This window comes from Neolamprologus multifasciatus, chromosome 3, assembly GCF_963576455.1.
Source record: "Neolamprologus multifasciatus chromosome 3, fNeoMul1.2, whole genome shotgun sequence".
In the NCBI taxonomy this organism is placed as follows: Eukaryota; Metazoa; Chordata; class Actinopteri; order Cichliformes; family Cichlidae; genus Neolamprologus; species Neolamprologus multifasciatus.
The window spans coordinates 1,924,922-1,943,103 of NC_140441.1; the positions used below are offsets into that span (position 1 = coordinate 1,924,922).

The following is an 18,182-nucleotide window of genomic DNA, read 5'->3' on the forward strand; positions in this document are numbered from 1 at the left end:
TGATGCTGCCTAAGGGAAGCATGTATAATGTAAACAGAATTGGTCCTAGCACTGAACCCTGTGAAACTCCATAATTAACCTCAGTGTATGAACAGGACTCTCCATTTACATGCACAAATTGGAGTCTATTAGATAGATATGATACAAACCACTGCAGCACAGTACCTGTAATACCTACAGCATGTTCTATTCGCTCTAATAGGATATTATGGTCAACAGTATCGAACGCTGCACTAAGGTCTAGCAGGACAAGCACAGAGATGAGTCCACTGTCAGAGGCCATAAGAAGATAATTTGTAACCTTCACTAAAGCTGTTTCTGTGCTGTGATGAGCTCTGAAACCTGACTGAAACTCTTCAAATAAGCCATTCTTCTGCAGATGATCTGTTAGCTGTTTGACAACTACTCTTTCAAGGATTTTTGATATGAAAGGAAGGTTGGAGATTGGCCTATAATTAGCTAAGACTGCTGGGTCTAGAGATGCTTTTTAAGTAAAGGTTTAACTACAGCCAGCTTGAAGGCTTGTGGTACATAGCTGATTATTAGAGATAGGTTGATCATATTTAAGATCAAAGAATTAATTAATGGCAGGACTTCTTTGAGCAGTTTTGTAGGAATGGGGTCTAAAAGACATGTTGATGGTTTGGAGGAAGTAATTATTGAAGTTAACTCAGAAAGATCAATTGGAGAAAAAGAGTCTAACTTAACATCAATGTTACTAAGAGTAGCTGTAGATAATATTACATCTGTGGGATGAATATTGGTAATTTTTTCTCTAATGATTAAAATTTTATTTGTGAAGAAGTTCACGAAGTCATTACTAGTTAACGTTAAAGGGATGGTTGGCTCAAAAGAGCTCTGACTTTTTGTCAGCCTGGCTACAGTGCTGAAGAGAAACCTGGGGTTGTTCTTATTTTCTTCAATCAGTGACGAAAGATGTTCTGGCTTTGCGGAGGGCTTTCTTATAAAGCAGCAAACAATTTCTCCAGGCTAAATGATGATCTTCTAAATTTGTGACACGCCATTTCCTCTCCAGCTTACGAGTCATCTGCTTTAGGCTACATGTTTGAGAATTATACCACGGAGTCAGGTACTTCTGATTTGAGACCTTAGTTTTCACAGGAGCTACAGTATCCAGAGTCGTACGTAGTGAGGAGGTAAAATTATTAACAAGATAATCGACCTCTGTTGGGGTAACGTTCAGATAGCTGCTCTGCTCTGTGTTGGTACAGGGCATTGACGATGATAACAGTGGGTGGATTATATTCTTAAACTTAGTTACATCACTTTCAGAAAGACATCTACTTTGATAAAGTCCACTCTCCACTGCTGCGTAATCAATTATTGTAAATGTAAATGTTATCAAGAAATGATCAGACAGGAGAGGGTTTTCAGGAAACACAGTTAAATGTTCAGTTTCTATGCCATATGTTAAAACAAGATCTAGAGTGTGATTAAAGTGGTGGGTGGGTTCTTTTACATTTTGAGAGAAACCAATTGAGTCTAATGACAGATTTAATGCTATGTTGAGGCTGTCATTTTTAGCATCTACATGGATGTTAAAATCACCCACAATAATTATTTTATCTGAGCTCAGAACTAAATCAGATAAAAAGTCTGAGAAATCAGACAGAAACTCTGTGTAAGGCCCAGGTGGACGATACACGATAACAAGTCAGACTGGTTTCTGAGTTTCACAGCTGGGGTGGACAATGTTAAGCATCAGGCTTTCAAATGAATTAAAAGTCTGTCTTGGTCTTTCATTAATTAATAGACTGGTGTGAAAAATTGCTGCCACACTGCCCCCTCGGCCTGTGCTTCGGGATTTCTGGTAGTTAGAATGACTCGGGGGTCTTGATTCATTTAAACTAACATAATCCTCCTGCTTCAACCAGGTTTCTGTAAGGCAGAGTAAATTGATTTGTTGATCAATTATTAAGTCATGTACTAACAGAGACTTGGAGAGAGACCTAATATTTAATAATCCACATTTCACTGTTTTACTCTGTGGTTCAGATGTGGATACTGTATTGTTCTTTCTTTGTGATTTTTATATGTTTAAGTTGTTTATTGCTGGTTTTTAGTTTGTTTTTTGTCTGTTTGGGAGCTGACACAGTCTCTATGGAGATGGGTTTTTGGGGGGGTAGCAGGAAGAGAGAAGCTGCAGAGAGGCGTGTAAGACTGCAACTCTGCTTCCTGGTCGCAACTCTGGATAGTCATATTTTGGGGGGTTTAATAAATTTGTCCATATTTCTAGAAATGAGAGCTGCTCCATCCAAAGTGGGATGGATGCCGTCTCTCCTAACAAGACAAGGTTTCCTCCAGAAGGTTTGCCAATTATCTATGAAGCCCACATCGTTTCTGGGACACCACTCAGACAGCCAGCAATTTAAGGAGAACATGCGGCTAAACATGCCACTCCTGGTCTGATTGGGGAGGGGACCAGAGAAAACTACAGTCCGACATTGTTTTGGCAAAGTTAGACACCGATTTGATATTGATTTTAGTGACCTCCGATTGGCGTAACCGGGTGTCATTACTGCCGACGTGAATTATGATTTTACTGAATTTACGTTTACCCTTAGCCAGCAGTTTTAAATTTCCTTCAATGTTGCCTGCCCTGGAAGACAATTGATTATGGTTGCCGGTGTCTCTAGCTTCACGTCTGAGAACAGAATCACCAATTACCAGAGTTTGACCCCCGGCGGGTCTGTCGCCGAGTGGGGAAAAATGGTTAGACACATGAACGGGTTGGTGGTGTACCTGGGGCTTCTGTTTAGGACTATGCTTCCTCCTCACCGTCACCCAGCCGCCCTCTTTCCCCAGCTGCTTGGGGTCTGCCGGGAAACAGCTAGCGGGGCCTATGCTATCTTCGGCTGCACCAGCTACAGGGGCCTGGCTAGCTACAGGTGAATGAAGGGTGCGAAGCCGAGTCTCCAATTCAGTAATCCTGGCCTCCAGAGCTTCAAATATGTTATATTTCTTACAGATATCATTACTGCTAAAGGAGGCCGAGGAGTAGCTAAACATCTGACACAATGAGCAGGAAAGTGCAGGAGGGACAGGTGAAGTAGCCATGGTGCTAACGAGTCGGCTACGAGCTAACCTAAGCTAGCAAAACAGTACAGAGACAGTGAGTGAATACTTTGGCTATAAATTAGGTAGTCAGTACACAGAAAGTTTGCTTCGGATGAAGCACGTGAAGATTATACTATGAAAAAAATAATGTATTTAAAAGTTTTTAATTAAATTGCTAAGCAGATGAGCTACTCAGAAACACCACTGTGTTTGAGCAGGAACAGGAAGCGATTAGGGCTGGGCGATATGACCCAAAATTCATATCTCAATATTTTTTAGCTGGATGGCGATATAAGATATATATCTCAATATTTTTTTAAAGCCATAAAGTAAGAACAAAAAGAGTTCTTAGTCAAAGCTGTGTCCCAGATGTCACACAGGCACTTTTGTTAACATACAGCATAGATGTACATGAAAAAAACTACTCAAAAATAAATTATCAGCATTTATTAAATACTAATGTGCCATAAATAAAACTATGTTGTTTTTGTGCATAACAAAGAGCTCACAATTGTGCAGTCAAAATATAAACTAAAAGACGCCGAGCATAATAACAAAGACAGATTTCACAGCTGCTCTGTTCCCAAGCTCTACTGCGTGACTGACAGCCTGGAGTTTGAAATCCCCCTATGTAACCGTGTCTCTTAAAATGTGCCATTTATGGTCCTTATACACACACAATACGATAATATTACGTTGAAGCAAAGTACGTATTACTACGCGAAACTCCTCGGTAGCCGTAATGCTCCGACAATCCATCAAGCGGTGCAACTCCGTAACTTACCAAAGTCGTACTAAAAATTTTTTTGACAGATTGCTGAGCGCAGTGTACCACATAAAATCGTTTCGCAGTCATCGAGCACAACCAGAATTCATACAAAAGGCACGCTGTCAACTTTTGAAAGAATGAAAGGATTTTAGGCTGTGCAGGCCCTGTGGGCTGCATGGCGTTACCGTGGTTAGCATAGTTAGCTCATTAACACGTTGATGCCGTCCAGCCCCACCACGGGGCGATGCGCAGTACCTCGTTAACAGAGATTTGCCGTGTCAATCTTGTCGCTGCCTGCAGGTGAAGCAATGGGGGAGGAGGGGGAGTTGTGTTCAGTTAAGGAGAGGCGAGGCCGAGTAATGTTGCGTAAAGACAAAAGTGGACGAAAGAGAGGCAAACTTGTGGCTCCACAACTATAATTATAACGTAACATAGACTATATCGATATAAACGATATTGTCACATCGTATATCTTGTATAAAAATATATAGATATTTTTTATATCGATATATCGCCCAGCCCTAGAAGCGATACTCTACCACAGAGTGAGCGAACACCAAGTGACAGCGCCATCAAGAGTCAGGCAAATATTCACTCTCCCACCGTATCTGAAATTTTCTGCACTCACTTTCTACCTTTCGCTTCTTTGGTTCTGCCATGTTTAGTAACTTTGGGTAAATTTCTTCTGTGATTGTCCTTTTTGGTGGCGCAACTGCCTTGATCAACAGTAGCTCCCCCTGGTGTTAAAACTAAGAAGTGCAATACACTCAAGCAAAAGTTGAAGTGCGGCCCATATGCTATTCTATTTATAAAATTACTTGCGGGCCAGTGAAAATGGGCCTGCGGGCCAGAGTTTGGACACCCCTGTACTAAACCTACTTGATGTTTTTAATGTTTTGCAGTCTGTCACTGGTCCCACACATAAACGTTGACATACTCTAGATCTGTTTGTTTTTTCACATGGTTTGCCTGTTTATAACCTTAAAATTTATGATGACGTCTTTTCTGATCATATACCTGTTTTGTTTGAAACTTCTTTTCCCTGTATTATCGCTACGTGTGGTTTTATCTCTTTTTGTTTTACATGCATTTGTGACAGGGGCACACAAACATGAGCACATTACCCCTGTCCTTACCTCTTTACGCTGGTTGCCTGTCCATCTTAGAATTCAGTTTACATTTTTATTGTTTGCTTTTAAAGTTTTAAATGGCCTGGCTCCTTCTTACCTGTCAGACCTTCTACACCGATACACTCCACAAAGGTCTCTCAGAACAACTGACAAGTCACTCTTTCCTGTTCCCATGTCAAGATTGAAACACTGGGGAGACTGGGCGTTCACTGTTGTGGCCCCAAATTATGGAATAAGATACCCCCCCCCATATTAGGCTGGCCCCAAAACTTGAAATCTTCAAATCACTTTTAGAAACACGCCTTTTTTCCAAGGATTTTTAGAAGTAGTATCAGAGTCAGTTTTACTCAGTTTCTGGTTGCTCTTAATCTTTTTTACTTGTTTTTTTTTTAATATGCTTTTTAACTTTTACTTTTTACTTTTAATATTTAATAGTTACTGATTTTTTTTCCCCATTTATGTATTTATTTTATTATTGTTGTTGTTGTTGTTGTTGTTGTTGTTGTTATTATTATTATTATTATTATTATTATTATTATTATTATTGTTGTTGTTGTTGTTGTTGTTGTTGTTATCTTTGTCTGTTTAATGTATGGTTTTTAACTTTTATCTCTGTATTTTTTTTTTTTTATTGGAAAGCACTTTAGTCAACCATGTTGTTCTTAAAGTGCTCTGTGTTTGTGCGACCCAATTTTTATTCTTTTATTCAATGATTCAGCATATCATTGATATAAATTGAGCAGATTTAGACTGATTGGCTGACATAGAAAAACACAGAACACTCCATGCTCTCTGTGTGTTTCTTTGTATGTCCGTGTGTGTGTATTTTTGTATGTCTGTGTTTATGTTTTGGTGTGTGTCTGTCTTTTTATGTCCTTGTGTGTGTATTTTTGTATATCTGTGTTTGTTTTCTTCACCTCTTTTTAGCAGAAGTTTCAGCTTCTTCACCTGTATTAAACTCAAAAATTAGCTTTCTTTACACATTCAAGTACTATGAAAGACACTTAATCTATAGTGTCACATCATATTTTAGAAGGATCTCATGTGTTTCTATCATTTCTGCTTTGTTTGACCCATTTAGCAGAAGTCAGCCTGTTATCTACTTTGTGTGACTTAAAGCTTTTGTGATACAACTGCCTTTGTTGTGGTGTGATTTGGTCATTCCTTAAGTATTCTCTTCCAGCTGCTGGAGGATAACATCGTCACGTTTGTGAAGAGTGAGTTGAAGAAGATCCAGGAGGTTCTGACTCCAGATGACCTAAAAGGCTTAATGAGTCAATGCAAGGATGGCAATTTATTGCAGGGTGAACATGAGGAGCCTAGTGAAAGCAGCAGAGAAGCATTTGTGAAGATCACATTGGATTTCCTGAAGATAATGAAGCAGAAGGAGTTTGCTGAGTGTCTGCTGAGAAGTGAGAATATTTCTCTAAATATTTATGGTGCTCCGTAAAGGAAAATTTTATTCTGTCTGAAGGAACAGACAAAATTACATTTACAGTATGTGCAATTAATAAATCCTTGATTGTGGTATTTTGTCTATTGGTTCATTTAGGAACCTCGCCTAGAAACTTCCAATGGTGTCAACGTGAATTTAAATCTACACTGAAGAAGAAGTGCCAGTGTGTGTTTGAGGGCATTGCTAAAGCAGGAAATCCAACCCTTCTGAATCAGATCTACACAGAGCTCTACATGACAGAGGGAGGGACTGCAGAGTTCGTCAGTGAACATGAGGTTAGACAGATTGAAACGGCATCCAAGAAACTAGATAGTCTAGAAGCAATAATCACAAAAGAAGACATCTTTAAAGCCTCACCTGGAAGAGATGAACCAATCAGAACAGTGCTGACAAAGGGAGTGGCTGGCATTGGAAAAACAGTCTTAACACAGAAATACACCCTGGACTGGGTTGAAGACAAAGCCAACCAGGACATCCAGTTCATATTTCCATTCACTTTCAGAGAGCTGAATGTGCTGAAAGAGGAAAAGTTCAGCTTGGTGGAACTGGTTCATCGCTTCTTTACTGAAGCCAAAGAAGCAGGAATCTGCAGATTTGAAGACTTCCAGGTTGTGTTCATCTTTGATGGTCTGGATGAGTGTCGACTTCCTCTGGACTTCCACAAAACTACAATCCTGACTGACCCTAGAAGGTCCACCTCAGTGGATGTGCTGCTGATAAACCTCATCAGGGGGAAACTGCTTCCCTCTGCTCGCCTCTGGATAACCACACGACCTGCAGCAGCCAATCAGATCCCTCGTGACTGTGTTGGCAGGGTGACAGAGATCAGAGGGTTCACTGACCCACAGAAGGAGGAGTACTTCAGGAAGAGATTCAGAGATAAGAAGGAGATCAGCAGGATCATCTCCCACATCAAGACATCACGAAGCCTCCACATCATGTGCCACATCCCAGTCTTCTGCTGGATCACTGCTACAGTTCTGGAGGATGTGCTGAAAACCAGAGAGGGAGGACAGCTGCCCAAGACCCTGACTGAGATGTACATCCACTTCCTGGTGGTTCAGGCCAAAGTGAAGAAGGTCAAGTATGATGGGGGAGCTGAGACAGATCCACACTGGAGTCCAGAGAGCAGGAAGATGATTGAGTCTCTGGGAAAACTGGCTTTTGATCATCTGCAGAAAGGAAACCTGATCTTCTATGAATCAGACCTGACAGAGTGTGGCATCGATATCAGAGCAGCCTCAGTGTACTCAGGAGTGTTCACACAGATGTTTAAAGAGGTGAGAGGACTGTACCAGGACAAGGTGTTCTGCTTCATCCATCTGAGTGTTCAGGAGTTTCTGGCTGCTCTTCATGTCCATCTGACCTTCATCAACTTTGGACTCAATCTCCTGGAAGAACTACAAACAACCTCCCAGAAGTCTGAAACAAGAGATCCTACATTCTTCTACCAGAGTGCTGTGGACAAGGCCTTACAGAGTCCAAATGGACACCTGGACTTGTTCCTCGGCTTCCTCCTGGGTCTTTTACTGCAGACCAATCAGACTCTCTTACAAGGCCTGCTGACACAGACACCAAGTAGTTACCAGACCAATCAGGAAACAGTCCAGTACATCAAGATGAAGCTCAGTGAGAATCTGTCTGCAGAGAAAAGCATCAATCTGTTCCACTGTCTGAGTGAACTGAAGGATCATTCTCTAGAGGAGGAGATCCAACAGTCACTGAGATCAGGAAGTCTCTCCACAGATGAACTGTCTCCTGCTCAGTGGTCAGCTCTGGTCTTCATCTTACTGTCATCAGAAAAAGATGTGGATGTGTTTGACCTGAAAAAATACTCTGCTTCTGAGGAAGCTCTTTTGAAGCTGCTGCCAGTGGTCAAAGCCTCCAACAAAGCTCTGTAAGTAAATATTTACTCATATTTTTTTTGTTATCAGCGCAATGTATTGTTTATAGTAGCATAAATTGTTAGCGATTCTGAAACTTTTTTGAGTGTAGTCTTTATAAAAGTACTTTCCAGACCTGTTCTACAGTGGACCTTCAGCTTTTCATTAACTACTCAAAAATGAATACAAACCAGAGCTAAAACAACCTGTTTCAAACAGAAGATGAATGTGGGGTCTTATCAAGGTTGAGAATGGGATAAGTAAGGATTATTTTTGAAGTCTATCTGGCAACAACAATCATATATATATATATATATATATATATATATATATATATATATATATATATATATATATTTATATTGTAATTTGAAAATTATGTATACCTGTGGCAGAGGATACTGGTCTTTTACTAAATGTTGCACATCTAGATATAGAGGTATAATTGTTTTGTTAAGCAAATTAAAAAATGTCATCTATATATTATTTCCAGACTTGAATTTGAAGGTGTATTTATATTAATTACGTCCACATGGAAATATTTGTTTATCCCGTAGTAGGTTGAAACAAAAGGTAATTTATTTTAATCACAAATATAATTGATTTTCAGATTGTCTGGCTGTAATCTCTCAGAGAGAAGCTGTGATGCTCTGTGCCCTTTTCTCATCTCCCATACCTCTACTGTGATGGAACTGGACCTAAGTAACAATGACCTGCACGATGCAGGAGTACAACTTCTGTCTGCTGGATTAAAGAGTCCAGATTGTCCTGTCAAAAAACTGAGGTCAGGATTCAGCCTTTTTCATGGATGTAAATTTAAAATCTGTATTATATCATGGCATAAACAAAAACCTTATTGAATTCTAAATTCTAAATTTTTCAATTTATTCTTGCATATTGGTGACTCTGTTTTTAAAAATGCGAATTTGGACACTCCAGCAATCATAGTTTATTATATTCCTGGGTCAAGATCAGGTGACAATGAAACAAATTTGAAACTGCTACAGGGGCCGCAGGTGCACATTCGCTGTCAAAATAAAAGACGCGCACCAGATAAGAAGTTGCAACGTGCATTTGCGTACATATACCGCTTCTTTTGCATTTCAGACTCCTTCTGACATTTCTTTAGAGTTGGAGGAACACCAAAGTAATTTCTTAAAGGAGCTTGCTTTTTCGACATCTTTAAAAGTTCTAAACAAATGTCTGTCCTCCTCCATAAAATTGTATGTACACAAACAGCGTTGCAACTTCTTATCTGGTGCGCGTCTTTTATTTTGACAGCGAATGCGCACCTGTGGACCACTTATGTGCAGCCCTGTTAATAGATATTTGATAGAGTTTCTGGGAAACCTGGTCTCGTTACGAGACCAGGTTTCCACCCCACCTTGAAGCTCTTAGTTCAAGAAATATGGTTGAATTCATTAACACTCCAATATATGACTATGCAGAGTTGGGATGCAGAAGCAGAGTTGTAATATTATACCTCTCTGCAGTTTTTGTCCTCCTGTTACACTCGCCTCCAATTAAATGTGGAGTGTTATACACTGTCTCTCTTCTACGTCTCTTTTAATAAATTATTTTATATTTAATCAACACACTTATTCTGGCTTCAGTTCATCTTCAGTTAATTCTGTATCAAATCTACCATTAATGAGGCGTCCTTAAAGTGACCACTTTTTAAAATAATATTTTAGTGTTACTATCCATACAGGTGAAGAGAGAGGCAGAAACATGCTGGGATTTGTAGATATTTAATAATTAGTTCTGCACAGTAACTGATAAAGAGTCCGACTGGTTGCTCTTACAGTATAAAACCCATAATAAAAATAAAGTAGTAGTAGATGTTATATGCTTTTCTGTCGTATCTGAGTATCGGTGCCCCTGGGCGAGGTTTATTGAATTGCTTTGAAGCACTCCTGTTTCAAAAGACCTGCTCATCAAAGGATTTTTATACCCATCGTTTTTACATCAGTAAGACAAAGAAATTCTTCATCCCCATTCTATGAAGAAGTAGAATGTATTTTTTATGCATTTTGTTATTTTTTTTTCTTAATTTTTAAATAACACAGGACACTAAGAATTATCTTTTACTGCATGTCAAACATGTTAATATTATGTAAGCCGAGGCAATAAAACACGCAGCATGCTGAACTGTAGACTGTAAACCTTTCCCATATCCATGAAAAAAACTATAACTTTGTGTTTACTGTGTTAGTGGTGTAACTTGATAGTATGTGGCATAAGTTAATAACTACAAGAGACATGATCCTAAATATAACTTTAGGAATAAAAAAAAAGATTTTACTTACCTTACAGTTATTAAATCCAGATTCTGCTCTGTTCCCAAGTTCTACTGCTTGACTGACAGCCTGGAGTTTGAAATCTGCTTCGTAACCGTGTCTCTTAACATGTGCTATTTATGGTCCTTATACACACAATACGGTAATATTATGTTGAAGCACAGTACGTATTACTCCGTGAGGCTCCTGACTATGGTAGCCGTAATGCTCCGACAATCCATCAAGCGGTGCAGCTTTACATCCATCGTATACATCCATCCATCCATTCGCTTCCGCTTATCCTTTTCAGGGTCGCGGGGGGCGCTGGAGCCTATCCCAGCTGTCATAGGGCGAGAGGCAGGGTACACCCTGGACAGGTCGCCAGTCTGTCGCAGGGCCAACACACAGAGACAGACAACCATTCGCACTCACTTTCACTCGCACATTCACACCTAGTGACAATTTGGATTATCCAATTGACCTCTCCCCACAAGCTGCATGTCTTTGGACGGTGGGAGGAAGCCGGAGTACCCGGAGGGAACCCACGCAAACACGGGGAGAACATGCAAACTCCACACAGAAAGACCCCGGCCTGATAGTGGAATTGAATTCAGGACCTTCTTGCTGTGCAGCAACAGTGCTAACCACTGTGCCACCGTGCTGCCCTCCATAGTCCATCGTATACAATGCACTAATAAAAAAACAAATAGCAAAATACCCTGTGGGCTGCTTGTCATTAAAAGAAGTTCATCATCAATATCTACATTACATTTTTTTATTATATTTATTTACATTACATTTACATCACCTTAGTTTGCACTAGTTTCAGACATTGAAAGCTTTCAACTTTGAATACAACATATCAGAGCACTACGGGAGACAAAATTTAACTCATTACAAATCAACCAGTTTGCAACATATAAAATAAATAAATAAATAACATTTTATTTATATAGCACCTTTCTAGACAGAATCACAAAGTGCTGCACATAAGATAAAAAATAATAAAAGGGTAAAACCAGCAGAAATTTAACCAAAGACAGTTTTAGAAAGGTGAGTTTAGAGTTGTTTTTTAAAAACAACTACCGAGTCTTAATGTATTCTTAATGTATGAGAGTTCCACAGTCTCGGGGCCACAGTGGCAAAAGCTCTGTCACCCTTACTTCTTATCTTAGTCTTTTTTATAGCAAGTAAGCCCTGATCAGATGACCTCAGGGACCTGCTGTAGCAGATCGGAGATGTAGGGTGGTGCCAGTCCATGCAAGGCTCTTAATGTCAAGACCAGGATCTTAAAATGTACTCTAAATTCAACAGGAAGCATTTGTGGATATTGATCATTAAATACTGTCACTAGTTTATGAGTAGCAGAAATGCAAATAATCGTGTCATTATGAGTGATGGAAATAACGGCCGTTACTTTTTTCAGTAACTAGTGATCTCAATAATCTCTATTTCTATAGTTACATCGCCGTTACTAACAAGGAAATGTGGTGTGGACTCATTGCCCTTTTTCAAATCACAGATGGTTGAAGCTGCCTTCAGCTTAACGGGAGCTGGGGGGTCGGGCGCAATCACACAAGTGTTCCTGATTGGCTGAGGAAGAATAAAGTAAACCAATTTCATGACCAATTTAAGATGACATAAAAACAAGATGTTATGTCAACCCAAGACAACCTGAGTCTCCCTTTTTATGTTAAAAGTGTGGACTTCAAACTATATAGCAGTTTTTAAATTTTGTTGATAGGCTACGTAAACCCAGAGTTATGATTAAAAAAAATATATGTGGTGCTTTTTCCTGAGACATTTTTATGTTTACCATGGGCAGAGATGGTAAATGTGGCGTTTTATAAGGAAAGCGCTCCAAAGCACTCTCCACTCAGGATTTTGTCAACATCCTAGCTGCAGCGTTTTGCACAACCTGCAGACGATCCAGAGAACCTTTGCTTAGACACATAAACAGCGAGTTATAATAATCCAAGCGCGACGAAATAAATGCATGTATAGCAATCTCCAGTTCAGAGCGAGATAAAATAGGGCTTAACTTAGCCACATTTCTTAAATGATAAAAACAAGACCAAACCAGCGATTTCTCATGCCCATCCAATGTGAGAGTCAAGTCAAAAGTGACACCTAAATTCCTGATAGAGGATTTAACATGCAAAGAAAGAGGACCAAGGGCTTTCACTATCTGAGATACAAATCTGTCCGGAGCGCACATGAGGACTTCAGTTTTCCCCTCGTTGAGTTGGAGGAAATTTACAGCCATCCAACATTTGATGAAATCCAAGCAGTCATTTAAAAGCTGAAGCTTAGATGAATCCTGGGGCTTAAAAGAGATGTACAACTGAATATCATCAGCATAACAGTGATAAGAAATGTCCTCAAAAGAGCCCATTATATGCTGGAGGGGGAGAAGATATATTAAAAACAATAAAGGCCCCAAAAACAAACCCTCAGGGACACCACAAGTAAGGGAGGTAGAGGATGACCTAAAATCGGAGACCACCACAGAAAAAGATCAGTTATGTAGAGAAAATGAGAACCACTCCAAGGCAGTACCCGATACACCAACCCAATGTTTAGGACTTTCAAGGAGGATGTGATGGTCAACAGTGTCAAAAGCCGATGTGAGGTCCAACATAAGTAGGACCGAGCATTTTCCTGCATCATTATTCATCAAAATGTCACTTGAGACCCTAAGAAGGGCTGTATCTGTGGAGTGAGGTCTGCAAAAGCCAGACTGAAACTTATCACAAATTCTATGTTTGTCTAGAGATGCTATAAGTTGCTTAGCCACAACCTTTTCTAGAAGCTTAGCAATTAACAGTAATTTAGAGATAGGTCTGTAGCTGCTCCAGTGCATCACATAAAAGCATAAAATGCTTCACATTGTTAGTTAACCCTGCCTCAATGCTTAAAGTGGAAAAAGAAAAAAGAATAATAAATTTAGTGCTGTGAATTTATAGTTTGTTTTATAAATATGGAAAAGGTTTACAGTTGACAGTTTAGCTGGCTCTGTGTTTTATTGCCTGTCTTATATATAATTAACATGTTTGACTTGTAGTAAAAGACCATGCCCTCTGTCATTTAAAACTTGTGATTTAATTTAAGGAAAAGATAGAAAAATTATGAAAAATACACATTCCTGCTTTCTTTGGCCTCAGAGTCGTGGCTTTCATCCTGAAAGTTTTGTTCAAACTGTAAAGTTCATCTAATTCACAGAATGTAAAAAATAAAAAGACCAATTAAAGTATTAAGACTAATGATAAGCAGGTCTTTTGAAACAGGAGTGCTGCATCGCAGCTCATTACTCACTTGCCCTGGGGAACTGATACACAGAGAGATGTTTCAGGCTATCTGGAGAGCAGTGTGATGGAGGTTGTGGACTAATGCTGACCATATTCTCTAGCTATTCAGCCCATAAAACAAAAACACACAGCCATTCATTCATTTACACTTAAAAGTCTGTAATTTAAGTATTTTAAAGCAGTTTACCCTCTGATACTCTGATTAAAAATCTTTATTTCAGCAGCTCTTCCACCTGAATCTTCAGGTTTGATTCCTGACTGTATTCTGAAGGGTTTTTTCCAGAGCTGTTTGTTTGATTTATAAATCATTTTACGAGCTTAATATGTACAAATGCACTGTCTCTAGCTGAAAATATGAAATAACCATTTTGACTTCATTTAACTGGTTCAGTGAATTTGAGACCATAGGAGAGTGACAAAACCTGCAGAATCTGTGAGATGTCAACTTTCAGCACCCAAAAGCATGTAGGTGTATGTCCCGTTAGGTGAACAGGGGAGATCATTGCTTTGTGTTTACATCTTTTTGTGGAATCTTTGCTTTTTGATAAAGCTTATAGTTAGAGCTGGATCAGGTGACCCTGGACCATCCCTTAGTTATGCTCCCCTCTTTTCACTCCTGATGCGTTTATGTGCCATGCTTTCTCTCTAATATTGTAGGCTGTTACCTTACATTGTTAAACAGCTTGAGATGACTGTTGTTGTCTGTTGGGAATTGTCCTTAATAAATAAAGTTAAATTGAATGGATGTAAATGGATAGATGTTATTATATGTGACAAAGAGAAGATGATTGTTGACAGATGGATTGTTGTTTTGTGTGTCTGCAGTCTGTCAGGCTGTCTGATCACAGAGGAAGGCTGTACTTCTCTGGCCTCAGCTCTGAGCTCCAACCCTTCCCATCTGAGAGAGCTGGACCTGCGATACAATCATCCAGGAGACTCAGGAATTAAGCTGCTGTCGGCTGGACTGAAGGATCCAGGCTGGAGACTGGACACTCTCAGGTATGGAGATTATGTCTGATAGAGGAGGGAGAGCTGGAAACATTTCCTGTGTCCTTCACTCACTATCTGTTGATTCATGTGACATGATTCATGTTTAAGGTCTCTAGGGAGAACATCTCCAGGTAAAATTTAGTTATCTTAGCACTGTTCCCTCTACGCTGCGAGCCTGCGCAAATACGTACTGCTGGCACAGAAAAGCTGCTGAAATTTAAATATATACATAAGGATTCATTTGGTGTTATTTTGCAGTGTGAGTCAAAGAGTGACTGGTGACTGGCTGCTCCAGTGTATATATGTGTGTGTATATATATATATATATATATATATATATATATATATATATATATATATATATATATATATATATATATATATATATATATATATATATATATATATATATATGAAAGCTGGCAGGGAGGTGTCCTTTCCAGCTTAACAGAAGAGGAATATATAGATAATGAATGTGACAGTTTGAATCAGTCACGTTTCATTCATCACAGTGGTGTACCGATAGATCCAGGATCAGTCCAAATCATCAGCAGTTTGACCCACGTAGGGATTGAAGTGTATATGTGAAAATGTTGGAATGTTCCTTTATCAGTGTCTAACAGTACGTGTATGAGAGCCATGTAATGTCCATGTATGCCTGCTGAAGGAGACTGTGCTGGTCTGACCCCCCTCCTCCTTTCAGGGTGGAGCCTGCTGGAGACCGATGGATGACACCAGGTCTGAGGAAGTGTAAGTGTGTTTTTAATGTGATTCATGAAAACAAAGCAGCACACATTCAACCATCTTCAAACTGTCACATCACTCATTCACATCTCTGATGTCAGGAGTCATCATCAAGGTGTCAATCAATGAACAGATGATGGATCAATAACTGCAGCTGGTTTGTTTTTGTTCTCTCCATCAGATTCCTGTCAACTCACAATCGACACAAACACAGTTCACACAAACCTCCAACTGTCTCACAACAACAGGAAGGTGACACGTGCGGACGTTCAGTCATATCCTGATCATCCAGACAGATTTGATGCTCATCCTCAGCTGCTGTGTAGAAATGGTCTGACTGGTCGCTGTTACTGGGAGGTTGAGTGGAGTGGAAAGGTTTATATATCAGTGAGTTACAGAAGAATCAGAAGGAAAGGAGACAGTGATGACTGTATGTTTGGATGGAATGATCAGTCCTGGAGTGTGAGGTGCTGCAATGGTGGTGCTCATTCTGTCTGGCACAATAGTAAAAAACAATCCATCTCCTCCTCTGTCTCTAACAGAATAGCAGTGTATGTGGACTGTCCTGCTGGCACTCTGTCCTTCTACAGAGTCTCCTCTGACACTCTGATCCACCTCCACACCTTCAACACCACATTCACTCAAACTCTTTATCCTGGGTTTTCAATATGGTCTGATCCTCCTGGATCCTCAGTGTCCCTGTGCTGAGTGGGGTGTAAAGAGTGTCTCCTGTTAGAGAAACACTCTGACTGTTGAACAGAGTTCAGTCTGTTCATGTCTGTCTCTTTCACTCACAAACACATTTTCAGATTCATGGATTCAATCAGTAGATGTTTTAAACTATTCTAAATGATTCCTTGTAAACTTCTTCCTCTTCAGTCCTTTAAAGATGTAAACTCCCATTATTCCAGGATCCACGTGTTGTTTTTCTGTCTTGTTCCACTCAAAGCTTCACAGTGAATATCAGTATGTTGTGTTTCTCTCAAGCTCAGTTCACAACCAGCTCTTCTGCATTTTCAACAAGTCTGAGCTCATTAAAATAAATCCAAATATTTCATTTCTCTTTCTTAATGGGATGTTTCCATCATGGCTGAATAAATGGACATCCAATAGTACTCAGTTTATCAAATATTAAAAACATTTAGAGCCATACAGAGGTAAAGGGATGGGGGGATGGTGGGAGGGATTCATATGACGTGTTCTGTGTTTTGTTTTGCTCACTTTTTTGAGTTTTTGGTTTGTTTGTTTTTGTTTTTTTGTTGTTTTTTGGGGGGTTTTCCTTGTCCAAATTCTTTCTGTAATTACCAATGTCATTATGTTGTTGTTGTTGCTGTTGTTGTTATTATTATTATTATTATTATTATTATTATTATTATTATGTTATTACTTTGTGTGTTTGGTTTTTGGATGTCTGAGGTTATCCTTGAAAGGCATGGATACAAGAGTGTGCACCTGGGAGTGCTTCTGTGGTCACAATGGCCTGCCATGTCATCGTTAGTTGTAGATGTTTGCTCTGTGCCATGGTTGTAAGTTTTTTGTTTGTTTTGTCTGTTTCCCAATTTAAATGAAAATGAAATGAAATGAAAATAAAGCTTATAAAAAAGACATTCAGCATCTCTCATGTTTCTGTTATTATATAAAAACAGCTGGTGTTAAAAGTTGATCCAATTAAAGAAACATGAACTTCCATATTGATCAGATCAATACGTACAGCTCTGATGTCACTAACATCTCCTTGAACTCTTCATTGATGGTGATTTGTGGTCCTCTGCTGGTGAGAAGATGAACTGCATTATGTCGGTTTAAAACACCTCCAGTCCCAGAGAGCAGCCATTTGGCTTTTCTATCTTTAAAACCTGCCTTCCAGCCAAATGGCTTGTAGGCTTTTAGCTAATATCCTTAATCACCTGTGAACTGCTGCTTTTGTTATGTAAATAAGGTGGGGCCATGCTGAGCCACTTGGAGTGGTTAGTTTCATGGGCCACAAGGAAACTTTCAGTTTGCCATCTTAGGGAGAAATCAACACACATAGGTGTATTTCCTTTGTTGCTGAGATTTTTTGATAAAAACAGTACATAAAAAACAACAACAGCAACCATTTGTACACATATTTACAAATAATAATAAAAAGTGAGTGAGTACATTTCAACATTTTCAGCAATCACTCACAATCCTGGCACTGCCATGGTATCTGTAGTCTGCATGTACCACATGTGTATCTGTAGCAGTGAACACATCGCACAGTGGCATGATTGTTCTTGCATTTGTGTTTGACCTGACACATGGCTCTTTTTCCAGGGCTAGGTGTGGAGGGTTGTGTCCAAAGCAACTGTTCTTTTCTTGCCTTCTTCCCAGCCATATGAGAGTTAGCTAACTCTCTTGCAAGCTCCACCAGGAAGTCCACCCGTCTTTCCTTCGTCCCGGTGCATGCTTGATACAGCACATGTGCATTCAGTGCTGCCATGTCAATCATGTTATAGAACACGGCAACTGGCCAGCGTCGTGTTCCTCTGCGGACAGTGTACTCCCGCACCATCTGGTCCAT

At 39.6% G+C, this 18,182-nt stretch overlaps 1 protein-coding gene across 4 annotated transcripts in view; it reads left to right on the forward strand.

Annotated features, from left to right (window-relative positions):
- The window catches only part of LOC146521016 (protein NLRC3-like), a 34,302-nt gene that overhangs the window by 11,836 nt on the left and 4,284 nt on the right, over positions 1–18,182 (forward strand). For 2 of the 4 annotated variants that reach the window (XM_085154259.1, XM_085154258.1), the window contains exons 5-10: positions 6,161–6,389; positions 6,530–8,330; positions 8,927–9,100; positions 14,729–14,902; positions 15,597–15,643; positions 15,819–17,242. In XM_085154259.1, coding sequence (XP_085010385.1) covers positions 6,161–6,389; positions 6,530–8,330; positions 8,927–9,100; positions 14,729–14,902; positions 15,597–15,643; positions 15,819–16,345 — 2,952 coding nt within the window. In that variant the 3' untranslated portion in view covers positions 16,346–17,242. Of the gene's footprint in view, positions 1–6,160; positions 6,390–6,529; positions 8,331–8,926; positions 9,101–14,728; positions 14,903–15,596; positions 15,644–15,818; positions 17,243–18,182 lie in introns of those variants that run through there. The other 2 variants (XR_014873130.1, XM_085154260.1) reach the window with 1 other exon arrangement.